At 42.9% G+C, this 12,006-nt stretch overlaps 1 protein-coding gene across 2 annotated transcripts in view; it reads left to right on the forward strand.

The window, feature by feature from the left end:
• The window catches only part of TULP3 (TUB like protein 3), a 36,575-nt gene extending 25,185 nt beyond the window's left edge, over positions 1–11,390 (forward strand). For both annotated transcript variants that reach the window (XM_053257702.1, XM_053257703.1), the window contains exons 8-11: positions 418–532; positions 1,887–1,985; positions 3,495–3,666; positions 7,935–11,390. In XM_053257702.1, coding sequence (XP_053113677.1) covers positions 418–532; positions 1,887–1,985; positions 3,495–3,666; positions 7,935–8,068 — 520 coding nt within the window. In that variant the 3' untranslated portion in view covers positions 8,069–11,390. The remainder of the gene's footprint in view (positions 1–417; positions 533–1,886; positions 1,986–3,494; positions 3,667–7,934) is intronic.
• Positions 11,391–12,006: the final 616 nt, after the last annotated feature.

Raw genomic sequence — 12,006 nt, forward strand, 5'->3', positions numbered from 1 at the left:
CTTTTTTTTAAGATTAATTTATCTTTGTTTTTCTTTTAAATATATTAAACATATGACTACATAGTTCAGCACATACTCTCTTGAGCTGTATACTTCTTGCTTTTCCTGTGCGATGTAGAATTTATTATAGTTTTTTCCTGTGATGAAATTAGCAGATTAGGGGAATCCTAATCTGCTTCTTGTGCTAACTGGATCAGTTGCCTGATTCCATATGTTCATGTGGATGAAGAAAGGTATTCAGACCCAAGGACCTCAGGATCCAGCAAGAGGACAAGGGGTGGGGCATGGCATGGATTTATGTTGCCCAGGGTGCCAAAATACTAACAGGTGTTTTGGGTGATGGGGTTAATAATGTTTCTTTCAGCTGAGTTTCCAAGACAGGAAACCTTTTAAGTGACTTGTGTTCCCTAATCCTAGATCAAATCTTATGGGAACTAAATTTACCGTCTACGATCATGGGGTTAGTCCAATCAAGGCACAGGGACTGGTGGAAAAGGCCCACACCAGGCAGGAGCTGGCTGCTATTTGTTACGTAAGTGACTTGCTGTTGGGGGAAGAAGGATGGGATAGAAAATGTTTATATCATGCCAATCCATACTGTAGGAAGGAAAAACAGAGAGCCTTCGGATATGTGAGAGTTCTTATAACCTCAGCTACCTTGGGCAATGATCTTGACTGGACTTTAAACATGGGCTTGGTAAAATGAACTTTATACTATAGATGATCTGAGAAAAATGTTCTTCCTGCTATTGGTAAACATTTGTATTTATGTATAGAGGCTAGCCTAAATCGGCCTCTGTTTTAGTCTTGCTTAGATGACCTCATTTCAGTGCAGAGAGAGCCCACTCCCCCTTTACCTTTAATGTATAGAAAAGTAGGTGCTTTGACATTGAGCTACAGTTCCTGCCAGCCTAGAATTCATTTATACCATGTCTGATGTCCAGTTTTAGGATTATTTTTATTATGGGCAAGTGACAGGTTTAATCTGATTTCTTATATTCTGCCCAGTTACATTTTACCATAGGGATTCTTCTTAGTCATAGAATAATAGAATTTAGTGTTGGAAGGCTCCTAGGAAGTCTTCTAGTTCAACCCCTTACTTAGAGCAGAAAACTGCAACAACATCTTACAGTTAGAAAATTCCACCTTATATCTAGCCTGAATCTGCTTCTTTGTAATTTCAAACCATTGGATCTTGCCATATTCACAATGCAGGCTAAAAGTAGTAGTATAAAGGTATTTGCACTCCCCGCCCCCGCCCCCCCCCACTTAAGATTGGTAAAGAGTGAATACACACAAACTTGCCACACACACATAACTCCCCCATGTCTTTTTTACCCAAGGAGAAGCAAAATATTTGCAATTAAGTAAAATCTTGCACTTAAAAATAAGTGTGTTCTTACTCAAAGTAGATGTTTTTAATCATTCATAGAGATTAAAATATACAAAGTCTTGGACTTGTGATGATAGGGTTATCCTATGAAGTTATGGTATTATCCTGCTTCCTTGATTTGGATGATAGCCAAATTATGCAGCCACAGCCACATTCTGATGTTTAGCATTCTACCATTATCAAGTCTGCAAAAAACTCAACATTCCTCATAAGTTCAGCTTGATTTGCTAAGGTACATTTACACCTATATAGGAGAAAGTAAAGAGTTGCATTTGGGCACATCATTACATTGGAGACTAGGCCTGCTTCTTCACCTCCACAGGTCTGACAAGTTTTGTCTTCCTCAATCATTCTAGTGAGAATTTTGGAGTTGATACACCTTTTTCATTAAAAAAATGGCCAAAGCATTTGTAAGGTATCATTCTGATCCAGTAAATGTACTATATTTAATGTTAATCTTATTCTCTTCAACTTCTGCTTCTTTTTTCAAAAGGAAACCAATGTGCTAGGATTCAAGGGACCCAGGAAAATGTCAGTTGTTATTCCAGGAATGGATGTAAATCACCAGCGAATTCCGATCAGGCCACGAAATGTAAGTTTCAAATCAGGTTACATGTGGAGTGGTGTGAGAGATCAAAAGGGATGTGATAATCTGAGTAGTGCTTCAAAGTAAATGTGATGCTGTCTTTCACACTATGTTTCAGAGAGTCTAAATTCCAGTGCAATGGGTGTAGGTGTATGTGTAGAATATATTGCAGGATAAAAAAAAAACTTAAATCGAAGAGAATAACTAGTGCAGTTACAAATGCATGCATGAATTAAAAAGGCATTGAAAAGGTGCCCACCCTAAAATTTGCACCCTATAGGCAGTAAGCATGATTACTCTTTTTGGTGCATGTTCTGCAGTTTTTGCATATGGTGCTTGCTTACAACTTGGCTTCCCTGCACCACCACTTTCCATTGGTCTATACTGAAATTGGGTCAATGTTATGTCAATGTTTAATAAGTATGCTTTTAAAATTTAAACTCCTTCTCTTGTAGGGATGTGTGGATTCCCTCAATTCCACTCTGTTTTCATTCTGATACTCCAACCATTCCTTACTCCACTTTGCTCTCCTCTATTGATAACTCCTGCTAACTAAGCAAAGAGGCGCCTTTCAAAGTGGTGATTCTCATATATGTAGCAGGGAGAGAGCAACTGGCTGTCTTCAAGCCCAGCACAGTATCCCTCTAGTGGCTGTTGTTGTCTACCTTATGTTTCTTTTTAGATTATGAAGCTTTTGGGGACAGGGAATCATCTTATTTGTTATTAATTTGTCTTTCTGTGTAAACCACTTTGGAAACTTTTGTTGAAAAGTGGTATATAAATAGATAGATAGATAGATAAATTTTTATTGTCATTGTCCTGTGCAGAACAACGAGATTGAAAAGAATCTACAACCACTACTACAGGACCTAACAAGAATAATCTAAACATATACCCATACGCCCCCCTCCCATCAACTCACTAAAAACCCACTAAAAAAACTCTAAAAACTAAATACAGTATTAGTATTAATTAATTGCACTATTAATATTAGTAATAATGGCAGAGGATTTTGCATAGTGCATTACCGCTCATACAATGTTGTACACAATATACTTTATACAACAGCATCCCTGCTTTTGATTCTTGCGCATCATTACTGAATGTGTGTTAGCTTTAAAAACAATTAATATTTTCATTGCAACATTTAGGAGGGGGTGTTGTGATGAAGAAGTGCAAGTGTGTGCCTTCACCTTATACCTTTTAAGTTCTTTTTTTTCTGCAAGAACAAGCTTCTTTTTAACGTTTTTGGGGGGTTTTGCAAGCTTCTGGGAAGTGTGGAGGGGGCAGAAGTTTGTTTGTTTGTTCTTTTTTTGAAGTACTTAAAGTCAGAAAGGAGAGGAAACAAAGTTTGACAAGCCATTTCATCACCCCCACCACACTCGACTGGAAGCTCTGTGGGGTTAATTTTGTTTGTTTTGCTGCAGAGATACAGTGATGTAATTTAGAGAGAGCTGGAATTACCACCACAAAGAAAAAAGACGTTCTTTTCTTCCTGCTTATTCTGTTGCACAGGAGCACGAGAGTTTGCTGTCAACATGGCAAAATAAAAACCTGGAGAACCTGATTGAGTTGCACAACAAGGCTCCAGTATGGAATGATGATACGCAGTCGTACGTTTTGAACTTCCATGGGAGAGTCACTCAAGCCTCGGTGAAGAATTTCCAGATTGTCCATGAAAATGACGGTAAATGAGGGTTGTAGGACTAAATTTTCTATCCAGCAAATGCTGGGATGGGTTGGAGAATGGAGCTTGCACCTCCAAAAATGCAGTTTTTAAAAGGGAAGAGGCCAGTTGCTGAAGTTATCAGCACCTGTGGATAACTTCATAAAAACACTGTTGCCATTCCGTTCCAATAAGCTACCTTTCTACATCTTGCTTCCAAATCTTTTCACGAGCACTACCCACCCTAAATTGCTGAATCCCTAGGCCCCGCCTAACTTGTATTTTGCTTGCAATTTCCACTCTCCACGCTACTAATTTTTATGAGCTGGGGAGGGATTGATATTGGGTGTTACAGGGCAAGGACAGCCGGTTCCTCAGGCTCAGGGTGGGTGGGTGGAGCCAAGGGGCCCAACCTGGGTGACTTAGTGTAGGAAAGGCCACATTCAGGTCCCACCTGCCTTCTCTTTGGGTGGCAGTGATCCTTGACGACCCCAGGTACAGGATGAAACCTCTGGTTTTACAAAAAGAAAAGAGGGGGCATGAAAGGTGCCTTATGACAAGTAATAGTGATCAGTGCAAGGGTTAACAGAAATAAAGCTGAGGAGATCCTTTTTCACTGACATTTCACTGTGCCCTCAGAATAGCATTTTCGTATCTCATACTGCTATCCCCTCTCAGGGGCTGAATGGTAAAGGGACTAGCCCCAAGGTTCTTGACTTAGACAAGCTCCTGCTCCCTGGAGACTTCCAGCAAACCATGTTGTCAGATCTTTTACCTGCCAAGTCTAGGAATACTCAGTCAGTCAAGCAATCCATCATCTTTATTACAGTCACAGGCCCGCATAAAACCAAAGCAACCAGGGATATTATTAAAGCAATAGCAAGTTATAAACCTATCAAACCAACACACTGCATAAAATTGTAAACGTCTGCCAGTGCAAGGTATAAGTGAAATCTGAAAAGAATCTGTTAATGAAGGCTGGTTATAAAAGGCAATATTAGTATTAAATGCATAGATTTGCTATGTTATAAAATACGAGGTAAAAGCAGAAATTGACTAAAAACATGGAGCTGAGATCAGGCTGAGGCCATTGCCTCTTTAGAAATTTGTGCATAGCTATGATGGAGGCTCTAGCTACGATCTGCCCTCAGGGCAAGGCCTGGTGGCTGTCAGTGTCTGGCATATACTACACACTGTCACGCAGAACTTGGCAGCATTATACCTGAGGGTCAGATCTTTATCCAATAGCAGCATCAAGATGTAGGAATGGCTTGGATGGTTAGGGTACTTAGTACTTCAGTACCCTTAGTACCAAAGTGGTAGAATGAACTTTGTTCAACTCTCTCTATAGAAGGGGCAGTAGAGGAGAACGTGCTCTGTGGTTTCTATCTTTCCAGTGTCACAGGGGCATAGCCTCTCTGCAACTGTAGTCCGTCTATAGGAACATAGGAAGCTGCCATATGCCGAGTCAGACCATTGGTCTGTCTAGCTCAGTATTGTCTACACAGACTGGCAGCGACTTCTCCAAGGTTGCAGGCAGGAATCTCTCTCAGCCCTATCTTGGAGAAGCCAGGGAGGGGACATGAAACCTTCTGCTCTTCCCAGAGCGGCTCCATCCCCTGAGGGGAATATCTTACAGTGCTCACATGTGGTCTCCCATTCAACTGCAACTAGGGCAGACCCTGCTTAGCTAAGCAGGGGCATGCTTGCTACCACAAGACCACCTCTCCTCTGCCTTCTAAAACAGTGGAGGGAAGGACATAACATTGGGTGAGGAAGAAGGCCCTCCTGTGGTTTGGAACTTTGAGCTGTGCTAGATGTGCATCAGGGGAGGCAGAGTATTTTAGGCTTTCTGAGGAAAGGAAGTTTGGGGCCCTGCCTTGACCAGTTTAGCGCCCTATGTCCATTATCCTCTGTTTAATAACTGTTTTTGCCTGGTCACAGTCCATAGCAAGCAGAAAAGGGGGAGAAGTCCAAGGCTGACATTTCTGTCCGGATGGCCCATTTCCAGGAGGATTGTAATTTGTCCAGGGTCATTGGGGCCAGGCCCCAAGGGCTGAGGGATAAATTGAGCCAAAGACTAAGGATGGGCATCCATGCTCTGGCCTCCACCTTTATGTTTGTTTCCAGCTGCAAGGTTTGAAACACAATGAAGCACTTGGAGAGCCGCTCTTAGAAATCTGGACTGCACCTGTTCCAGTGGGGCAAAATTGGGTGGGTGGTGGTGGTGAGTGGGTTCCATAGAGGAATTGGACCAATGATTTGACTTTAAAATGTTTAAGCGCTGAAGGGATATATTGGCCACCTTTAGTCAAAAGAAATTTTAGAATGACAGAGGAGCTCCTCTGTGCAGAATGGGTGACGTGGCTGCTGTTGGCCTTTCTTGAGCCAGAGGCATGTAAAACCACCCCCAAGTATTTGAAGCATATGACCTGTTTGATGTTATGACTATCTATACTCCAAGAGCGGGACTTGGGTCTTCTGGCAAAGGCCATAACTTTCATTTTTTGGTAATTTCAAGCAGGTCATTCTTGCAGTATTGCACTAGAGCCGCCAGAGCTCTACTAAGACCTATGGGAGTCCTGGATAGGATTGTATTGTCATCTGCATACAGCAGAATGGAGATGCATCTTTCTGCCAGCTTGGGGGAATGAAAGTCTGGGTTGATTAGCTGGCTCACCATGTCATTGATGTAAAAGTTGAAAAGGAGTGGGTCCAGAATATAGCCCTGTTTGACACTCTTCTGAGTTGGGACTGGGTTCATAAGGTGCCCTTGGGGGTTGCACCTTACCTTGAGGGTCATATCAGCATGAAGGATACGAATCAGATAGCGGTGGTTGATTGGGGAGGATTCCAACTTTCCCCATAATTTGATTCGGGAGATGGAGTCAAATGCAGCCTTGAAGTCTATGAAAGCTGCATAGAGAGAAGTAGTATTATTAGTAGAATATTTTTCAATAAGGTGCTGAAGAACCAGGCATTGGCAGATCGTTGATCTGCCCTCCCTAAAGCCGGTTTGCTCCTGCGATAAGATTTTTTGTCCTAGCCTGTGCCTGAGTTTCCAGTGCAGATGTCTTGCATAAAGCTTGCTGATTGTGTTGAACTGATGGGCCTATAACTAGCAGGGTCATCTTTTATACCCTTTTTGAATATTGGGACTATGATTGTCAATCCTTGGGGATACGACCATGTGAATCAATAAAGATAAAGAGCGAGGCCAGGACTGTGGCCCACCACTCTAAGTTGTTGTTTATAAGCTCTGGAGGGATAAAGTTCTCCCCTGGCATCTTCCCCTTTCTTAACTGGGCAATAAGACTCTTGATCTCACACAGGTGGCCACATGGGCAGGTCCCCTAAATTTGGAGGGGGACAGCAACATCCATCAGCAGGGCCTTCAGCACATCCATCAGCAGTTGGCACTCTCAATACCATATGAGGAGAAGGTGGAGTAGACCATCCATGCCAGACAGAGTCAGCTTTCCACAATGGAGTGGGGAGGGATGGTGATTCCTTCTCTTCCGTCCCAGATTTTTCAGAGTTGGTAGTAGATCCAATGAGGTCTCCATGCGCTGTGCCACACTAAGGCATGTAGTATCAGCCTTTGGTATGCTAGTCCCTTTGCCCTGTTAAGAATATATATATATATATATATATATATATATATATATATTTATTTTTATATTTTTATATTTTTATATTTTTATATTTTTATATTTTTATATTTTTATATTTTTATATTTATATTTATTTGATTGATTGATTGATTGATTGATTGATTTTTATACCGCCCTTCCGAAATGGCTCAGGGCGGTTTAGAGTGTGGGCCACCAGCTTCCTAGCCCTTTAAGATGTTTTAGTCATTTGTATGGAGTATTGCTGACTTGATCAGATTGTTCAGTTTTATGCTTGAAAGCCCTGAACTAAATGGTGGCGGGTGGGGTGGGGGGTGAGCTCCCACTGAGCTCCCACTCGACCTTTTGGGTCTTGAACAATTTAGGAATAGTGATTTGGAAAGAGTGAAATATGGGGCCTGCCTGCCGCTGAAGATGCAAGAGAATGGCCTTTGGTTGGAAGAGGCCTCAGGGTCTGGGTGTATGGAGACTGAAAAATGTAAACAAGAAAAAACAACACAGAATTGCTATCCCAACTAAGATGTGTGCAAAGGACAACAGGTGATAGATTAACATACATGCCATGGATAAATTGGATGGTTCTAGTTTTTGGTGTTTCCATTCTTAACTGTGTCTATATAATGCAGCTAGATTCTTTTCCCCTCTCCTTCTTTGTAGCTGACTACATTGTGATGCAGTTTGGCCGTGTAGCAGAAGATGTATTCACTTTGGACTTTAATTACCCCCTGTGTGCGCTTCAGGCCTTTGCCATTGGGCTCTCCAGCTTTGATAGCAAACTGGCATGTGAATGACAGACAGGGTGCTCCGAGACCTCCGCCTGTTCCTCCCCCTGTGCTATCATCTGAGGAAAAAATGTATAGGATAATCCAGAGAGCAAAATATGAATGAGAAACTAGCAGTTAAAACATTTGTGTGCTTACCCAGAAGGGTGTTATTGACCTGAAGGCAATATAGGAGACCACAGAGAATGCTGTATTCCAAGGTGGAGAACTCTGTGCATTCCAGGAAGAGAACAAGGAAGAATGTGATGCCAATTTCATCACTGTAAATGCAAAGAATCCTGAGAGCGAGGCTGTCTAGGAGAGAAGGCTCAAGTGTTCTTACTCCCAGAGCAGCTGAACAACACTGTGACTAAGAATCCCTGCTGCTGGGCTCACATTAATGGAGCTTTTCTACCCATTTGCCTCGGATGTCTGGCTGGCTGCATCCTTGATACTTGCTCTGCTGATAATCTGTGCCTCTGTGACAAGAGAAGTCTCAGATGTCTTGCAACTCTGGTCCAATTTTTCAGCAAGGTTGGTGGGTGTCTGTTCTTGCTTGTTGCTCTGTATCTGATAAAGGTATTAACTATAGGATTATGTTCTCCAATGAGAAGTAGAATTTCACTGGTTGAAGAGGACACAGTTCTAAGTGTGACCCTTACCAGTGTGTCTCCTCTGCTTGAAAATCTAATGTGTGACCTCTGCCAGTGCATCTCCTCCTGCAGTCATGGAAATTAAAGAGGTGACTGGAATGTGGCTGGGTTAGGGGAGATCCCTGACTTGCCATGCTACTTTGAAAAGCCATACAAAAGATTCTCTGTTTCATTCAGTGAACAACTTCTTTCTTCTAAAATTTTGAATATGTGTGTTCCTTTTGAGAGATTTTTTAAAATAACAGTTCCTGGCCCATTTTTGCTTGTGTGAAATGCAACCTTCTTGGACTTGGAAGGTTTGGAGAGAAGAGCTGGTCTTGTGGTAGCAAGCATGGCGTGTCCCCAAAGCTAAGCAGGGTCTGCTCTGGTTGCATATGAATGGGAGACTAGAAGTGTGAGCACTGTAAGATATTCCCCTTAGGGGATGGAGCTGCTCTGGGAAGAGCAGAAGGTTTCAAGTTCCCTCCTTGGCTTCTCCAAGATGGGGCTGAGAAAGATTCCTCCCTGCTACCTTGGAGAACCTGCTGCCAGTCTGTGAAGACAATACTGAGCTAGATGGACCAATAGTCTGACTCAGTATATGGCAGCTTCCTGTGTTCCTATGACTTATGTCTTGAATGGAAGATGTATAAGGGAAGCTGGACAGCCATCTGTCAGGGATGCTGTAGCAGATTGCTACACTGAGCAGGGGGCTGGAATGGAGGACCTCCATGTTCCCTTCCAGCTCTGCAGTTCTGACTCTATGAATGTTTCTTTTGAACTTGCTCCAAAAAGGAAGACACTTTCTTGCTTCTTACATCATGCATAACACAGTGGCTGATGTGACATCAAAAAGTATTTGGGATAGGTACTGGTTTGAAATAATTTTAATACTGCTTTTTGTTTGAAAAATAAAATAAAAATGGAAGAAAAAGTGCATGTTTGTTTGGCAAAGGAAGTTGATACCAGTACTAAAGCAAACTAATTCTTTGTTGTCCATGGCTGCCTGCAAATGAGCTGTTCCAATAAGAAATGGGGTTTCTTGACCCAAGGGGTCTTTTCTGCATCTCGGTGACTCCATGAGCTGAATAACTGCTTAGTTACAGTTCACTCTTCAGTGAGCCCCTTGTACAACTCCTCCTGTAGATTGCCGTGAGGTGTTGTGGTCTGTGTTTTCAAAGGACATAAACAGCTGAATAACTTTTGCTATCTGGAGCTGCTCTCCCCCACCCCGCCCTGCCCAAATTCTGGACTTCTATTAATATGCCATCATGCCTGGATAGCAATGAAAGTTCAGAATTGGGAACAGAAGAAGAGCAGTTCAAGATAGCAAAAGTTATTAAGCTGCTGATGATCTTTGGAAACACAGACCTCAACACTTGATAGTAATCTACAGGAGCCTTTCCAGACAGCAGGCATTACTGTGGGTTTACTGCAAGTTTGGGGCATATCGGATACTCCAACACAAAAGTGGATTTTTTTTACCCCAGACATAAATCTGGCTAGGCTGCAATACACAGGGGAAAACCTGAATTGTGTATGGAGTGGCCTTTGATATGTTGTGCTGACTTACGGATAAATCTGGCCGATACGTGCATGCACACACCCTCCATTCCGATGGAGATGCGAGCTAAAAGCTCCATCTGGGAATGCTCCAGGAGGAGTTGTACAAGGTGTGCACCGAAGAATGAACTGTAGCAAAGCAGATGCTCAGCCCACAGAGCCACTGAGATCCAAGACCTGTTTGGTTAAGATTCTTAATGCAATCAAAATCCCTGAGCACTAGTAGCAAATATTCACCTGCCATTTCTTTCCAAAGCAATGCAATTTTATCAATGTCTTCTAATGGGCAAAATAAAAAATGTCCTCCTTCATTATAAAAAATAATTCCTGTATTTTGCTTTAAATGACTGTTTTCTCACTCAGAAAATGCTGCCTGTTGAGCTGTAATTGCCTTCAATGAGATGTTCCCATTGTGTGCTTGTGTGGAACTAAGATGAACGGATATGTGTGTTCCTCCCTCTCACTGTCTCACTGGACTATGGTCCTGCCTTGTGTCTTCATGTATATTTGGTTTATCCTCGAAAGCTGAAAACTTGGCAGAGCTGCATTGGCTGTATTCCTTGCTGACTGCCCTGTGCCTCTTTGGTCTATAAAATGTGTAACCAGGGTCTACAGAGTTAAAAACAAAAACACTTCTTGCTAGTTCAGAAGGATATTTTTGTTTTCATGGAGGACAGACTTCCTTCACTTCTCTCTCCAGCTGTGCCAGCCATCAAAGAACCTTATTCTTATTTTGAGTTTGGTATTTTTTTGGCCCTGTCCCTAACAGAATATCAACAACTTTGGAATATGATAATTGATTTCGCATATAGCTTGACAAGGTTCTTGGGTTACCTGAAATGTCTTCTGTCTCAAAGATAAATGATCTTCCTACTTGCTTTCAGCCAGTTGAATCTTTGGCATATCTACACTTAAAATGGTTTAACAGTCATTTTCTTTCTCCAGCAAACTCTGGGAACTGTAGTTCTGAAGGTGGAGCCAGGAACAATTCTCCACACCCTTGCCAAACTGTAATTCTCATTAGGGATGTGCACAGAACTGGTGGGGGCTGGTTTGACGGTGGCGGGGGTAGCTTTAAGGCGGGGGGGGTCACTTAACCCCCCTTCCCACTGTATTTCCCCTGCCGGTGTGCGAGTCCCTAAAAGCCCATCGGGGTGGCAGTGTACCTCCCTGCTGCCACATGCCAGTGTTTACCAGATGTAACCAGAAGTAGGAGCTATGACTGTATGCGTCGCATGCACACGTTGGATGCGTGCGTGTGTGCAACGCATGCAGTCGCAGCTCCTACTTCTGGTTACATCTGGTAAACATCGGCACGGGGTGGCAGAGAGGTACGCTGCTTCCCCGACGGGCTTTTAGGGACTCGCATGCCAGCAGGGGAAACGCTGCGGGGGTGGGGTAAGTACACCCACCCCAGCCCTTAAAGCCATCCCCCCCCCGGCCATCAAACCTTCGAGCGGCCAGGGTTTGAACTGGTTCGGAGACACGTAAAAAGGGCCTCCAAACCGGTTCGTGCACATCCCTAATTCTCATTATTCTGGGGCGGTGCGGGGGGGGGTGGCATCTTGAAAGATGAACTGTTATAAAACTGATTCAAGTTTGTAATGTTCATTGTCACTTTTGAAGAATTTTCAGATAGAGGGTTGAGCCCAATAGCCCTGTTTGTACCAGCAAGTAGATTGGGCTGGCCATTGATGTGGACAGACTGTGTTTGTGTGCATGAGAGAGATTGATTTGCCATTACTGTATATCATGCTGCAGATTGCCTACGGA

The sequence above is a fragment of the Hemicordylus capensis genome, chromosome 5 (assembly GCF_027244095.1).
Source record: "Hemicordylus capensis ecotype Gifberg chromosome 5, rHemCap1.1.pri, whole genome shotgun sequence".
NCBI lineage: Eukaryota > Metazoa > Chordata > Lepidosauria > Squamata > Cordylidae > Hemicordylus > Hemicordylus capensis.